The following is a 17,485-nucleotide window of genomic DNA, read 5'->3' as shown; positions in this document are numbered from 1 at the left end:
TGCGTGTGCGTGTAGTGAATCCTGGGGGGGGGGCTGTATGTGTATTATTGTGACTTACTGGGCCGTGTGTGTGAATGTGTCAGTCCAGCTATTAGGTCTACGTGATGTGTTAACATGACCGTTGGTGGTGGGTCTGTATGTGTGTCAATATGAATGCTGATGATTACGTGTGTCTATCTGGCTCATTCAAATCCAGCTCTTCTGTCTCCTTGAGGATTTCATTCTTGAGGCCACTTTTCTTTCCTGCACCTTTATTCTCTCCTCTACTTAATCATCTATACTAAATCGTTCCCCAAAGGACACATATTCTATGATCTCTTACCTTACAAAACATAAATCCTTTCTCCATTTACTTCTTTTGCAGTTGGAGAGTTTTAATTTAAAAGATTGCTACACCCCTACCTCCATTTCCTCACCCACCCCCAATTCACTCCTCAACCACTTTAATCTGTCTTCTATCCCTACCAGCCTATGGAAATCCACTCAGCAAGGTCCTCGATGGCCACATGTCAAACCCAAAGGCCCTTTTTCTGGACTTAGCAGCATTTGACATGGCTGACCACTTGCTCTTCTCTGAAATTCTCCCTTCTATTTATGTCCAAAATGGAGTACTTGGGCATCCCTGGTGGCGCAGTGGTTGAGAGTCCGCCTGCCGATGCAGGGGACACGGGTTCGTGCCCCGGTCCAGGAAGATCCCACATGCCGCGGAGCGGCTGGGCCCGTGAGCCATGGCCGCTGAGCCTGCGTTCTGCAACAGGAGAGGCCACAACAGTGAGAGGCCCCGCGTACAGCAAAAAAAAAAAAAAAAAGAGTACTTGACTCAAGTACTCAAATCTTGACCTCGCCACCTTCCTGACCCAGTTGCTCAAGCCAGAAATTAGGGAGTCATATTTGATTCTTTCCCTACACCCAATCCATTAGAAAGTCCACATCCTTTTCTTTCTATCTCCTGTGCTACCACCCTAGTCCTCGAGACTCTTACAATAGTCTTCCGACTGGTCCCTGTTTTCACTGGTACACCTTCATACTAAAGCCCTGCAACAATCCAAACTTTGCCTACTTCCTCAACCATATCTTAAACTATTCTCTTCATCACTCACTTTGCTCTAGCCACACTGGTTTCCTTTCTGTTCCTCAAATTACCACTTTTATGCCTCAGGGCCACTGCACTTACCGTTCTCTTTGCCTGGAATTCTCTTCCCCCAGTTCTTTGTAGGTGTGCTGCCAGAGACAGATGGTCAGGTGTTTTGCAGAAATGAAAGGTCTGGGCGTCATCTCCCAGAGGAAAGGTCCAAAGATGTGATTTCTTCTCCCAAGAAGTTTCCCTGCCTCAGCCCACACATATGAAAGGAGGATTGGAGTAAAGGCTGAAAGTATGTTCTGCTTTAACGAAAGCCCTGGGCCTGCAAGAGACATTCTACTACTAAAATTATTTTACACTATGGGAAGTTGAAGGGATTAAATGAGGTAAGACATATGGCACTTAGACTATTTCAGCACCCTCTTCCATCTCTTAAGGGTTCCTTGTCAGCCTCCCTAACCTCTTCACTAGTCAGAGCTAAGCTTCCCTACCCTGAGGCAAAACAGGTGCTCTCTTCTCCAACCTATCCCCTCTCACCTCAAGCCTGGGAAGGAATAAATTGTTTTCAGTGTATTAATCACCTGAAAGCAGATGGGACCCAATCGGGAGACCATCCTGAGCAGTGTTTGGCCAGGAGTGTTAAAGCATCAGTGCATTCCCAGTGTTTTTCAAACTTGAAATTGATTTAGGACATAGCTGGCATTAAAAAAAAACAAAATCTGGTAGAAGAACACAGATTAGAAAATATCAGAGTGCACTACATCACAAATCAATCATACATATATACATACCTGTAAGAAAAGTTCCAGGAAGCAATGCTTACCCTTCTTACAGTAGGTATATATATATATACAGGTGTGAAGTAAAAAATGTATGCTGAGGCCATATCAATTCAGTTGGGTCATGGCTTTATGAGGTACAGAAGAGGGAAAGGAAATTGGGGACCTGGGTTGGTAAAGGATTATGAAATGTTTAGCATGTCAAACCAAAAAGGTAGGCTTTATTCTATAAGCAATGGAAAACCATCAGAAAAGTTTTAAGTGAGGAGAGGAATGGATGATCCAATTTTTCGAGTACAGAGAAAAAACTGGAGAGGGAGGAGATTAAAAGTAGAGAGAGCTTCCCTGGTGGCGCAGTGGTTGAGAGTCCGCCTGCCGATGCAGGGGACACGGGTTCGTGTCCCAGTCCAGGAAGATCCCACATGCCGCGGAGCGGCTAGGCCCACGAGCCATGGCCGCTGAGACTGTGCATCCGGAGCCTGTGCTCTGCAGCGGGAGAGGCCACAACAGTGAGAGGCCCGCGTACCGCCAAAAAAAAAAAAAAAAGTAGAGAGAAGTTAGGAAGCTGTTAAAATAGTCCAAGAGGGACTTCCCTTGTGGCGCAGTGGTTAAGAACCCGCCTGCCAATGCAGGGGACACAGGTTCGAGCCCTTATCTGGGAAGATCCCACATGCCACGGAGCAACTAAGCCCGTGCGCCACAACTACTGAGCCTGCACCCTAGACCCCGCAAGCCACAACTACTGAGCCTGTGTGCCTAGAGCCCGTGCTCCACAACAAGAGAAGCCACCACAATGACAGGCCCGCACACCGCAATGAAGAGTAGCCCCTGCTTGACACAACTAGAGAAAGCCTGCGTGCAGCAACAAAGACCCAATGCAGCCATAAATAAATAAATAAATGGGGGAAAAAAAATCCAAGGGAGTTCCCTGGTGGCTTAGTGGTTAGGATTCCAGGCTTTCACTGCCATGGCCTGGGTTCAATCCCTGGTCGGGGAATTGAGATAATGGAGATGGAGATTTTCATTAAAAGATTTAGGAAGGTAAAGCAAGCATACTCCAACAAAAATTAATAATAATAAAAAAAGATTTAGGAAGTAAAACTGCCAGAACTTGGTGACTTTGTGAAGGTTGGAGATAAAGAAGGCATCAAAAATGATGCCCAGCTAAATGCAATATGGTATCCTGGATCATATCCTAGAACAGAAAAAGGAGGTTAGTGGAAAAATCAGTGAAATCTGAATAAAGGCTGGAGTTTAGTTAATATCAATACTAATGTGCCAACCAATGCTGGCTTCTTAGTTTTTACAAATGTTAACAGGTTAACATCAGGGGAAACTAGGTGAGGGGTATAAGGAAACTCTGTGTTATCTTTGCAACTTTTCTGCAAAACCAAATTTATTCCAAAATAAGCTTATCAAAGATAAATGATGCCTAGGTTTCTGGCTTGGGCACTTGGGAGCTGGGGGCTGATGGTAAGGCTTAGATTTAGACGTGCTGAGTTTGATGTCCCTATGACTAGAGGGTGAGATACCTAGAATTAAGTGTATCTTGAGCTCAGAAAAGAGATCTGGATTGGAGAAAACAGACTGGAAGTCAGGGTGGGCTGGTGGGCTTGCCTATGAGACTGCCCTGGGGACACTTATATTCAAAGGCAGAGAACAATTTCATTCCTCGTGAGGCTTGGATGCAGAATAACAACTTTATCAATAATTATGTACTTATTGAGCACTTACCCCATACCAGGCCCTGTTCCAAATGCTTTATATTTGCACATGGAATCCTCATACAATTTTAACCCATTCTACAGATGGGAAAACCGTGAAGCAGGACTGCTCATGCCTTAGTAGTGGCACTCAACTGGGGCAAGCCTAAGAATCACCTGTGGAGTTTTAAAATAGGTGCCTTGGAAAGAGATTCAGGAATCTAGCCCAAAGCCCGCACCTATGCATACTGATGGTGGTGTTTGATGATGAACCAGCTGTGGTCATGTGAATCATCTCTTTTGCCCATTTAGTCAATGATTAGCTTGCCATTGGTAAATGATTAGCATTTACCATTGGTGTATTAAAAAGTGTACGACATTCAATTTGATATTAATCCAATACTGTTAATACAAATGTGCTGATCTATACGGCGTATCTTAGAGAGATGGTATATTTCGCCTCAGATAAACCCAAAACCTATTGTATGTGGTATTACGAGTAGCACAGAATGGAATAAAGTAGGGCTTACCTTAGTTTAAGACCAAATGGTGCTCACAGTATGGTTCCCAGACCAGCAGCATCAGCATCAATTGGAAATATTAGAAACGTAAAATCTCAGGCCACACTCTAAACTACAGGAGTAGGACCCAGCAAGCTGTGTTTGTAAGGAAGCTGGGATGCATGCTAAAGTTTGAGGACCACTGCTCCAAAAAAGCTTCAATCTGGTGGTTCTCTATCATCACCTAAGATTAGAAGCTTTAAAAAAATATTCCTAGTTTAGGCCCCAAACCTGTTTGTTAGAATCCGGGAGTGAATGCAGCCTAATCATGTAGACTAAAAAAGAAAACTCCCCAGGTGACTCATACATACATCTGGTTAAGAACCACTGTTTTAGTGGCACCAATCAAAAAACATCTACATTACTCATTTCCAAAAAGCTAGGTTAGGAAGTAAAACAGATACCTGGTTAACCACCTAGAGTACACCAATTTCATGGAATATTATCCAACTGTCAACAATAAGGTAGTTATTTAGGTACTGATATAAAAACAATCTCCAACACAGTGTTAAATGAAAAAAAGCAATATGCAGAACATTTAAAAATATTTTTTAAAAGGGACGTGGGCATGCACATATTTTATACAAGAACAGCGTATCTCTTAAAGGTTAGATAAGAAATTAGTAGCTGAAGTTTCCTCTGGGAAGGGAAGAAGGTGATTAAATTATAGGGATGGGAGAAACATTTTTACTGTGTGTTTTTGTACTGTTTACATTTTTTTTTTAATGGCCCAATAACAATTTTTTTTTTGGGGGGAGGGTTCTTCTAGATGTTTTACAGTTTTACTTTTTATTTATGTTTCTTTCTTTTTTTTTTAATTGGGGTATAGTTGTTTTACAATGTTGTGTTAGTTTCTACTGTACAGCAAAGTGAAGTAGAGTTCTCTGTGCTATCCACCTGGTTTTTATTAGTTACTTATTTTATACATATTAGTGTATATGTGTCAATCTATAGGTACATGTATTACTTATTCAAATTAATTAAGTTAAAAATGTTTAAGCTTAGGGGCAATGAAGAACCACTGCTTTAGAGGGAATGAAACATTAGCAAGCAAGCTGTCAGCTGCTAAAGGGCAATCAGAGCATTAATGAAGGGAAAGGGGCAGGAGGAAAGACAGCCCTGGCAAAAAGTCCAATGCAGGTAATCCTCCCTCCACTTCCTTCCTGAGGTGATGTTAGGTAAACTGAGACTCAACCCAGAGCACTCAATTTATCCATAGTCAGCTTTATTCTGAAATAACCATCTATGGAGAGCACACGTCAAAAGAGTAGAAAAAAATAAAGGAGCCCATCAAAAAAAGTTCCCTGGCAAGTGGGAGGGAGGGCATGACGTTAGGAGCCCTGTTTAGGGAAGGAAATGTTGTCCAGGTCGTGGATGCCATTCTTGTCAATGATTCGAACGCTGAAGGCTGGCAGATTCAGAATGAAGCGTTTCTGGAGCTGCAGAGAAACATGAAGGAAATCAGTCAACAAGTTTTTATTGAGAACTAACTGTGGTCCAGGCTCTGTTCTAGGCACTGGGCATATAAGCAGATAATAATCTCTGCTTTTGTGCCGCTGGTATCCTATTGGAGGCAGTTGGTACTAGGACACTGAGGAAAGCCCAAGCTGCAGGTGGAGGCTGACTGGAAGGTAGTGAGCAAGAGCCGAGGGCTTGACTCTGGTCAGTCAGCTGATGAAGAATGAGACAATCGAATGCTCTATTCCTCACAATTTGCCACTAATTAGCCTGGTAAACACAGACTTCTCTTTTAAAGTGTCTCAAGGTAACAAGCCAACCAAGGAGCGACTGCCCTAGGAATAAGCTTTGGACCAAAGCCATGTACTCCTAGGTCCCAACAGTTGGCTCCAGTCACCTGCCCACATTATAAGGACCAGATGTGTATGTGTTTGTGTGTATAGCTGGGGGGGTGGTGGGAAGGATGGCCTCAGAACTACTCTTGGAACAACTCCTGCTTCTGTCTCCTCCAATACAAGCTAACCTGTCATTAAAGAAACACCTCTGGGCTTTCATGAGACTCTCTGCTTGAGAGGCTATTCCAAAGGAGCTGGGGTCTATGTGCATAAAACCAGACGGCCCCCATTAACCTGGCTGGAGATTATTGAGAAACACAGCTGGAGGAAATCTTTGCTTCTGTGGGCGACTCTTCCTGGACACCTCACTTAATCTCTAGATAGAAGGCACAAAGCTCCATGTGCTCCCTTAGGGGCATATCCTGGACATGTACACCTCTCCAGGCCTAAGCCCTCTCTCTCTTGATGTTTCCCATCTCCTTTACAGATGAGGACTGGACAGCAACAACCATTTCCATTTCTACGGTCCTCTCTGGCTGATGACTCCTGTGTCCAGAAACCAGCTCCAAGATCAAGAAAAGGTGACAATAAGGAAATGTGGGTTTATAAAATAATCATATTTAGGATCCTTGAGGAATAAAGTCTCAAAGCATTCGATATTCCAGTGGCTTCTTCCTGGCAGCCCCTTGCAACACTTGGGGCTGCTGGACTAATATGGCCTCGTGGCTGAATGGTTAATAAGAAAAGCACATGAGTTTATTCTCAGCTTCTGCTTTGGAAAGGGGATTTACAAACAAGAGGAAAAAGGGGCACTATGGACTGAAAATGACAGGCTTGTGTAAGAGGCAAACTGACATTACTGTCCAATGCTACCACCTGCTCTCAACCTCCTACTCTCTTCTCACTAGACCACGAATTCAAGTTCATCCTTAGGCTACAAGAACAGTAAAAGAATTAAAAAGCCTACAGGAGCTGCTTTCTTTTCCTCCTCATCTTCCATTCATACCCCAGAGCCTTAGACTCCTAGGAGTAGTATTGGAATGGGCAGGGCCTGTGTTCCTGGCCTCATAAACTAAGGGCTGCTCTCCCCTACTGCCCAAAGCCTCTTAGTTACCTTCTATGGCCTCCTGAATTCCCAGCAGAGGCTTTCCCTCCCAAACTTATATACTATTAAGGGAACAGACTTTTTTTTTTTGGGCTGCATTTGGTCTTCGTTGCTGTATGCAGGCTCTCTCTAGTTGCAGCGAGTGGGGGCTACTCTTCGTTGAAGAGCAGGGGCTCTAGGCACAAGGACTTCAGTAGTTGTGGCTCACGGGCTCAGCAGTTGTGGCTCACGGGCTCTACAGTGCAGGCTCAGTAGTTGTGGCACACGGACTTAGTTGCTCCACAGCATGTGGGATCTTCCCAGACCAGGGATCAAACCCGTGTCCCCTGAGTTGGCAGGCGGATTCTTAACCACTGCACCACCAGGGAAGTCCCCAAGGGAGCAGACTTTATGACAACTCCAGGTAGCACAAAAATAGAGCAGGTATAAAATCTAGCACAATGGTTCTTAAAGTATGGCTCCAGTTACCACCTGCAGCAAAATCATTTGGGACTGCTGGTTAAAATATTCTCAAGATCTACACCAGGACCACTGAATCAGAATTGGGTGGAGAGTGTGAATCTGCCTTTTTTAAGAAACAAGCTCCCCAGATGATTCTTATACATGCTAAATTTTGAGAACCACTAGTCTGGATGAACCAAAAAGAAAATTAATTAAATTATAAAATTGACATTGATGAGAAGGTGACCCATGAGTGAAAAAATAAGCTTGTTATGTACCAAACTCTACCCCTGGTAGCAACTTCACATCTGGTTAGTGGATATTTATTATACCTTCTGGCAAGGATCAGAAAAAATGCAACTGAGGAACGGGAACAATATTGGCAAACAGAGAGACAAAACATTCCTTTCAGGATCCCATGGGAGCTACTCACCTCCTCCAGACATTTCCTAAGAAGCTCCACTGCCTTCTCACGTGAGATAGCTGAAAGAGAACACAGAGGCCAGGCACTCAAGGTGCTGACATTAAGTCCAACTCTCTGCTGCAACTTTTGACTAAGTTTCAAACTTTTCCAGGTCAGCATGCCACACAAATGCCACACAACAGAAAAGGCAAAAAAAACAAACAAAAAAGGCCTAGCCTTCTGGCTTTCAACAAACTTATTCCATATGCAGTTGAGGGTGCCCCACACCCAATGCTCAGGCAGCCACAAGCCACTGCAAATTGATTTGCTACAGAGAAGGGAGAGCATGACGGAATTCTGCCTCCCATGGCCAGGGCTTGCCTCTAGAGAAGTCCAGCGGCCTGCCTCTTCGTTATAGCCCATCCCCCAACTCCCAACGCCCCCAGCCCCCCTTTAGACCAGGGCTTAAATCAGCTCCATCTGCCCTAGCCAGCTGCAAATCAGGGAAAAGGAGGCCAGGGCCAGTGTTTTAGCCTCACTTTGCCAGCTGGGCCTCAGTTTAACAATGGAATGAGAATTCATAGGATGGGGCTGAGTCTCTCATAAAATAGGAGCCAAAGGAACTGTCCACAGGCATGGCAAACTGGGATGACATATTACGCAGTTAGGCTTCAGGGGTGGTTGGTGGTTATTTTGGTGGGCAAATCAGCTGTATTACTGACAGACGCCAAATCAAGAAGCAGTCACTAGGAGGCCAGGCTAATTCTTTTTAGGATGTGGCCTGGAGCTCTGGCATGGCTGAGGTTGAGTGAGAGGGCAGCACCAAAAAAGGAATGAACAAGCCAGATTCTTACTATACTGACAGGGATGAATGGAATGTAAGGAGAAAACTGGTTATCTGTGCTACATCTATAGCTTGTAAAAGCTGAGAATCCCAACTGCCTACTGCTCACAGTGGCTGAAGTTGAGGTTAGAATTGGGGTCAGAAAATAGAACTTAACACAAAAGCATCCCAGTGTCTGGAGGTTTGCCAAGCTGATGGTTCATGGACAAGTAGAGAGCCAGCTTTTTCTTGTAGGAGGGGGTAGCCATTAGGTGATAAGAACCAAGGGAACAGCTCAGGCTATGGCCTTAGAAAGCTTTGATATTTAAGAAAAGAAACCCTCAGTTGTCAAGCTGGAGACCTGTTCATCACCACAAGCTCAAAACAAACATACAAACCACTTGGTTTACTTGCTCATTCTTTACACCTGAGAAGCTAATTAGCACCTAATAGGGCAAAATGAGTGAAAAAACTGAACTTTTGTAACTGAAGAATTATAGTTTTACTCCAACTCCCCTTTAAAACAAAACAAAACCCAGCTCTGGGCATATGCAATACCTCGTTTTATCTGGCAGAAGAGGGAGTTCGATCAGCTTTTCCATAACCCTAATGACCTACAGGAGAAAGCTTCCAGAGGGCACCTGCATGTACTTCTTAGGATCCATCCTCTTTTCAAGCCCTGGCCACCCAACTCCAGGGGGTTGTGCACAAAACCAGGAAACAGCTGAGGACAGGGCTCTGCTACTGCTCCCTACACTTAGAGAGCTGAAACTTACTTGGTGTGTAATACCGGTCCAGGATACTGAGAGTCAGGAAGGCACCATAGCCGTGGGCTGCAAAAGGGGCTTTTGCCAAGGCTGCCAGGTAGTCCATGTAGTAGAGTGCTGGACCCTCATGCTCATCATAGCCAGCCAGGAGGAGGTTGACATGATATGGGGTCTGCAAAGGAAAGACACTTCAAAGTGATGGTCAAAGCGATAACACCAACACCTCTCCTCATGGAAATAGGAACGTTCCAACTCTTGATAAATAAGAAAATAGCAGCAGCTGAGTAAATCATGATGAAAGTAAAGATTCAGGCAAATCTAAAGGACCCAGAGTGTGGTCAGAGGCAAAGGGAGGTCAGCTTGTTTTCTCTGAACAGAAGAGTATTTGGAGCACTTTAAAGTATGTGAAAAAGCTGCTTCTTAAAGCCCATGGACCAAAACCTGTTACAAAAGCATTTCAAAGGCAAAGCACGGGTGTTCTTGTATTGTTCCTAATAGCTGAAACCAACACACACAACTCTGAGAGTGTCAGGCCACAGGCTAATGAAAGCTGCAGCTCCAACCACATCATCCAAAAGAAGAAGGCTCAGTCTGGACAACTGGACCAAAATCTCAAATGGTAAACTGGAAGGAAAGGGAACCCTCCAACACTGTTGGTGGGAACGTAAACTGGTGCAGCCACTATGGAAAACAATATGGAAGTTCCTTTAAAAACTAAAAACAGAGCTACCATATGATCCAGCTATTCCACACCTGGGTACATGTCCAGAAAAGAGAAAACTCTAATTCAATACACGCACCCCAATGTTCATAGCAGCACTATTTACAATAGCCAAGTCATGGAAACAACCCAAGTACCCATCAAGAGACGACTGGCTTAAGAAGATGTGGTACATATATACAATGGACTATTACTCAGCCATAAAAAAGACTGAATTATTGCCATTTGCAGCAACATGGATGGACCTAGATAATACTTAGTGAAGTAAGTCAGAGAAAGATAAATATTATATGATATCACTTATATGTGGAATTTAAAAAATAATACAAGTGAATCTATATACAAAACATAAACTAACTCACAGACATAGAAATAGAAAATAAACTTACGGTTACCAAAGGGGAAAGGAAGCGGGGGTATACATTAGGAGTATGGAATGAACAAACTACTACACATAAAATAGATAAGCAACAAGGATTTACTGTATAGCATAGGGAACTATATTAAAATCTTGTAATAACCTATATTGGAAAATAATCTGAAAAAAATAGTATATATAGAACTGAATCTTTTTTTTTTTTTTTTGCGGTACGCGGGCCTCTCACTGTTGTGGCCTCTCCCGTTGCGGGGCACAGGCTCCGGATGCGCAGGCTCAGCGGCCATGGCTCACAGGCCCAGCCCCTCCGTGGCATGTGGGATCTTCCCAGACCAGGGCACAAACCTGTGTCCCCTGCCTCAGCAGGCGGACTCTCAACCACTGCGCCACCAGGGAAGCCCAAAACTGAATCACTCTGCTGTATACCTGGAACTAACATAATATTATGTATCAACTATAAAAAAAGAAAAGATTTTTAAAAAAAGGAAAAAAAGAAACAAGTCTTGCAGTAGGGAAGGGTAGAAAGTCTCAAATAGTTAAGTCAAATCACTAAACTTTCTTTTTGGCTGTGTCACACATCTTGCAGGATCTTAGTTCCCTGACCAGGGATCGAACCCACGCCCCAGGTGGTGAAAGCTCAAAGTCCTAACCACTGGACCGCCAGGGAATTTCCAAATCATTAAACTTTTAATGCAGACAGTAATAATGGAAGTTCATAAATACAAAGAAATGTGGTAACTCTAGAAGAACTGTAGATTTAGGTGAAATGCTAATATTTTTCTAATATAATAAGGCTCTGCTAAGGTAACTAAGAAGTAATTTTTATCAGTGAGATAAATAAACAGTACTTATAATAACCTATTTATAGGTATCCTTTCTTTGTATTACCTGCAAGTCTAAAAATGCAAGTTTCTACAGAGAACCTTAGCTATGTCTGCCTTGCTCTTCATCTCCAAATGGATGATTCTTTTTCTATACCAGGTGGGCCATTTACCATGGCCTGTCTATGCTGCCAGGCATCAGCGGTGAGACTCCCATGGAAAATGTCTTCCTTTTTCTGTGCAAAGTGTGTTTTCCCTCTTGCATTTGGCACAGTGGCTAGTGAGCAGGCCTTGCCCATGGTTATATGCCCCTCCCTAAACTTATACATTCGATTAAATGCACATTAAATGAAATCAAATACATTTATGCATCCTATTATGGGGCATAAAGTAATAACAGCTAATGGTCTTAAAAGTGATGCTTTGTATTCTTTGAACACTGATTAACATGGGCACTTGGCAGCCTGAAGAAACATTCTAACTCATGTTAGAAGAACACATGAAAACATCATGTACTTACTTGGAATTCCAAGCCAGCTGTGCTAAGTAATATTTCCCTTAGACTACAGAGTAGCCCTAACCTGCAAACAAGTTTCTGCCTTGGGGATAAGATGGTGAATAGTCTCAGGGGTTAAGAATTGACCAGCAATAGTCAAGTCTTTAGAGAAAATAATCTGCCTATCACATTACCCAGTAAGTAGCGTGCTATACTTTGCCAGGCTCTGGAATTCTGTGTTGCGGAGCACAGGCTCTGGACACACAGGCTCAGCAGCCATGGCTCACAGGCCCAGCCGCTCCGTGGCATGTGGGATCTTCCCAGACTGGGGCACGAACCCGCGTACCCTGCACCGGCAGGCAAACTCTCAACCACTGCGCCACCAGGGAAGCCCTATATATGTTTTAATACTTATATGGCTAATGCCTAGTATCACAAGATGAAAGATTAAGAAAATCACTAAACAAATGTCAGAAAGTGATAGGTCCTACTTCTGAGAACTGGTTGAAGTTTAAGTTGACTGCCAGTATCCTATGATTGCACATAATATTGCTGCTTTTTTCTAGGCTCCTAGGTCCTTCTCTTTCTACTTTTCTTTAGACATAGGTTGCTAAGTAAGTAAAAAAAATTATGCTACAGGCATTTAGAATTAAATGAAGAGAACGGTAGTTTAAATATCTCAGGAAGAAACAGCTGGGCTACATTACAGTTAGACCCGACTTTGAAATCCAGCTCTATTACCAGACGTGTAGCTTTAGAAAAGTTAGTAACCTAACCTCTCTGAAAATGTTTTCATTGAAAACATGGGATAATACCTACTACAAAAAGGCTGCACTGAAGACTCAAAGAGATAATGCATATAAACAAGCATAGTACCCAAAACATAATAAAGCCTCAGTAAATGCTAAAGTAATTACTAGGAAACACAATCACCTATGAAGTTCACAGTGTCCATGAAATAAACAGGGTAAGCACTCAAGAGAAGCCCATCCACTCCTAGCACTGAGATATAAGATAAATTCCTCATATAGTCAAATAGACCCCAAATAGCCAAAACAATCTTGAAAAAGGAGAACAGAGAGAGGAGAATCATGCGCCCTGACTTCAGACTATACTACAAAGCTACAGTAATCAAAACAGTATGGTACTGGCACAAGAACAGACACACAGATTAATAGAACAGAATAGAAAGCCCAGAAATAAACCCATGCACTAAAAGTCAATTAATCTATGACAAAGGAGGCACAATGGAGAAAAGACAGCCTCTTCAAAAAGTGGTGCTGGGGAAACTGGACAGCTACATGTAAAAGAATGAAACTAGAATATTCTCTAACGCCATATACAAAAATAAACTCAAAATGGATTACAGACCTAAATGTAAGACTGGATACTACAAAACTCCTAGAAGAAAATACAGGCAGGACACTCTAACATAAATTGCAGCAATATCTTTTTGGATCCGTCTCCTAGAATAATGGAAACAAAATTAAAATAAACAAATGGGACCTAAACTTAAAAGCTTTTGCACAGCAAAGGAAACCATATACAAAATGAAAAGATAGCCTATGGAATGGGAGAAAATATTTGCAGAAGATGCTACCAATAAGGGATTAATTTCCAAAACATACAAACAGCTCATACAACTCAACAAAAAATGGGCAGAAGACCTAAAGAGACATTTCTTCAAAGACATACTGATGGGGACTTCCCTGGTGGCATGGTGGTTAAGAATCCACCAGCCAATGCAAGGGACATGAGTTCGAGCCCTGGTCCGGGAAGATCCCACATGCCACGGAGCAACTAAGCCTGTGTGCCACAACTATTGAGCCCGTGTGCCACAACTACTGAAGCCTGTGTGCCTAGAGCCCATGTTCCGCAACAAGGGAAGCCACCACAATGAAAAGTAGCCCCCACTCACTGCAACTAAAGAAAGCTGGCATGCAGCAACAAAGACCCAACGCAGCCAAAAATAAATAAATTAATTAATTTTTAAAAAATTGGCCATTATTTATTTTTTATTTTTTTTTGCGGTACGTGGGCCTCTCACTGTTGTGGCCTCTCCCGTTGCGGAGCACAGGCTCCGGACGCACAGGCTCAGCGGCCATGGCTCACGGGCCCAGCCACTCCGCGGCATGTGGGATCTTCCCAGACTGGGGCACGAACCCGTGTCCCCTGCATCGGCAGGCGGACTTTCAACCACTGTGCCACCAGGGAAGCCCAAAAATTGGCCATTATTATTATTATATATATATATAAAAAAAGACATACTGATGGCCAAAAAGCACATGAAAAGATGCTCAACACTGCTAATTATTAGAGAAATGCAAATCAAAACTACAATGAGGTACCACCTCACACCCATCAGAATGGCCATTATTTTAAAATCTACAAATAATAAATGCTGGAGAGGGTGTGAAGAAAAGGGAACCCTCCTACACTGTTGGTGGGAACGTAAATTGGTGCAGTTACGGAGAACAGTATGGAGGTTCCTTAAAAAACGAAAAATAGAGTTGCCATATGATCCGGCAATCCCCCTCTTGGGCATATATTCAAAGAAAACTCTAACTTGAAAAGATACATGACCCCAATGTTCACAGCAGGACTATTTACAATAGCCAAGATATGGAAGCAACCTAAATGTCTATCAACAGATGAATGGATAAAGAAGATGTGGGGTGTGTGTGTGTGTGTGTGTGTGTGTGTGTGTGTATACACACACACACACACACACACATATACATACACACACACAATTATTAATCAGTCATAAAAAAGAATGAAATAATACCATCTGCAGCAACATGGATGGACCCAGAGATTATCACACTAAGTGAAGTCAGTCAGACAGAAAAAGACAAGTATCATATGCTATCACATATATGTGGAATCTAAAAAAATGATACAAATGAACTTATTTACAAAACAGAAACAGACTCAGACATAGAAAACAAGCTTACGGTTACCACAAGGGAAGGGGGGCATATGTTTGGAATTTGGGATTAATAGATACAGACATATAAGGATCTACTGTATAGCACAGGAAACTACATTCAGTATCTTTTAATAACCTATAATGGAAAAGAATCTGAAAAAGAATATATATATATATATATATATATCTGAACCACTTTGCTGTATACCTGAAACATTATAAATCAACTATACGTCAATAATATTTTTTTTAATTTTTAAAGGAAAATAAATAAAATTTTAAAGGAAAATAAACAAACACCTCATATACATCTTCCTAAAGGGATATGGTGGGAATTTATAAAAAGTGCCCAGCACACTGCCTGACACATGGTAGAAATATATGACAGTTTCCTTCTCTCTCCTTCCTGGACTCTTGGAAGGAGCCCTAAGGTGAAGGTATTCATTGTCACAAACATTCATAAGCACTGACACTTCGAGCATATCTACTTCACAGTACACCCACCCTAACCTATCTTGAAATTGACACAGGCACAGAGACATTTTCCTGGAAGCCTGAAAAAACAAAAACAACAAATCCTACATCCAGATTTGGAGAGCAAATTACCACTTATTAAGTACCTTCATACTATTTCCACCCTTACAGATATGTCCATCCTGAGTGCTAAGCCTCATTTTCTAGCTACTTTTTCATCAGTTCCCTTCTTTCCCATGATCAGTACAACATGAGAATTTGCCAATTAACCTGAAGGAATGCGAACACTAATCAATCATGATAACATTGCCAGGAATCCTGTATCTTTTACGAAGTAATCCTTATCCTATGCGTGATATAATCTGTCTTTGGTTGTCTCCACTATTCTAATTATTTAGATAGTAAGTCTAAGTAATAGAGCAAAGTTATGAGGTCCCCAAGGGGAGGAACAGTATCTATACATAACTCTGAACTAACCTAAACATCCGAGTGACCAATAAATGAATTTAAACATTTAGCTGAGACACTCTCTGTCCAATGGCCATGAGGATCACCATCAATGGTTTGCAGTACAAATGCCAATGTTCTTAGTTTTAAAGTTGTATCTGACATACAAAGAAAAAAATTTAAATGAACCATCCTGGGAACTCAAAATGAACTTTAGTTTCTAAAATAAAATACCACCAAAATTTTGCCTCTTTTTACAAGTAGAGAAAGAAGAAAAGAAAAAAACCTAGATAAATTGGTATATCTTCCTCCCTTAAAAAAGTACATGAGGTAAGCTTATTTTTAAAATGAAGAGCTTTAAGTCATTTTGAGATTTCCTCATCTATACAACAGGGATAATAAGAGTATCCATCATTACGGGGTTATGGCAAGGTTTAAATAAATAAATGTAAACTGCTCAATGAAATGCCTGTTCCATAGTAATAACACCATCATCACCACCACCATCACCATCATTTTTAGGATCAGACAGCATTATTAACAGATCTGATTAGATAATAATAAGATCAAGAAGATGCACCAGGGAATTCCCTGGCGGTCCAGTGGTTAGGACTCCAAGCTTTCACTGTCAAGGGACTGGGTTCGGGTTCAATCCCTGGTCGGGGAACTAAGATCCCACAAGCCGCAAGGCGAGGCTCAAAAAAAATGAAGAAGGAGATGTACTAACTACCACAGAGTGCTAATAAATTATCCACCTTTTTTTGGTTGCTAAAAGGAATACAATTTAAGCCAGGGGAATTAGCCAATAAGCACATCTCTTATGTCCCTCTCCCTGGGATTGAAATGGACTTCCTAAGTACCCCTGAGCCCTGCAGAAGTGAGTTCAGTTTCACTTTGTACATCTGAGCTCAGTTTCCTTGTACATTTGGGAGTGGGGGGTGTACATGGCACACACATGCAAACTTTCCTTCAGTTTGATGGAGCATTTCCTTCCCTCTAACTCTTGTGCATACAACTCCTTGTATATTCTCTCTCTCATGAAAAAGAAACACTGTAGTGATTAAGAAGAGTGTGAAATTCCATAAATTTTACAGCTCAAGAGAACAGTTGTGATAAATACACTGAAACAACAAAATCAGTGAAGAGAGTCTGGGCGGTGACAAGCAGCGGTGTGACATCTGGCGGAAGCCAAAGTCACAGCAAGGGGGAGAGAGGTGGGCGTGAGGAAGCATCCTGCCGAGCGTGGACACAGAAAAGGAGAGGAATTGACAGTGTTCCTTTGGAGCCAGGCCAGCCTTTGCCACCTCTAATTGAACAGGACGACGTCGCTATGAGTCAGGTGCCTCAGAGAACGATGCGGTTTCTTTTGCAATGTGCTGCACACCTTGGAACATTAAGCGTGTGAAGCATAATCCCATTCCTTGTGGGTCGGGAACTTGGTAGGAGAGGCAGAACCACCAACGGGACAGAGGATTTAGCTAATGATGACAGTGTTTCAATAAACAGACTTCTAAACAGAGACTGGGCTTTGAAGGAAATAGTGCCTGCTCTTTCATTTAGTCCAGCCGATTGCCAAAGCTGCCTAAAATTCCATCCTTGGCACCGAGAATATTTCACAAAAATGCAGTCTACAGAGTTAGAAGGATCTAAGGGCTCATCTAGTTCATCCAATGTCCCTCTCACAAATGTGGGGACTCGGGTTCAAAGAGGGGACAGTGACTTACCCTAAACCACAGGGCTAATTAGAGTCAGGACCAGAATTC

General features: G+C 42.5%; 1 protein-coding gene across 1 annotated transcript in view; it reads right to left on the bottom strand.

The window, feature by feature from the left end:
- Positions 1–5,331: 5,331 nt before the first annotated feature.
- Positions 5,332–17,485, bottom strand: part of PSMB2 (proteasome 20S subunit beta 2) — a 35,623-nt gene continuing 23,469 nt past the window's right edge. The window contains exons 4-6 of the mRNA XM_082833596.1: positions 9,465–9,627; positions 7,896–7,945; positions 5,332–5,562 (exon numbers count right to left, since the gene is read on the bottom strand). Of these exons, the coding sequence (XP_082689722.1) occupies positions 5,455–5,562; positions 7,896–7,945; positions 9,465–9,627 (321 nt within the window). The 3' untranslated portion in view covers positions 5,332–5,454. The remainder of the gene's footprint in view (positions 5,563–7,895; positions 7,946–9,464; positions 9,628–17,485) is intronic.

Source organism: Leucopleurus acutus (assembly GCF_964270905.1).
Source record: "Leucopleurus acutus genome assembly, chromosome: 2".
NCBI lineage: Eukaryota > Metazoa > Chordata > Mammalia > Artiodactyla > Delphinidae > Leucopleurus > Leucopleurus acutus.
Note: the sequence above shows the minus strand (reverse complement) of the source record. Positions and strands in the feature narration are given on the sequence as shown.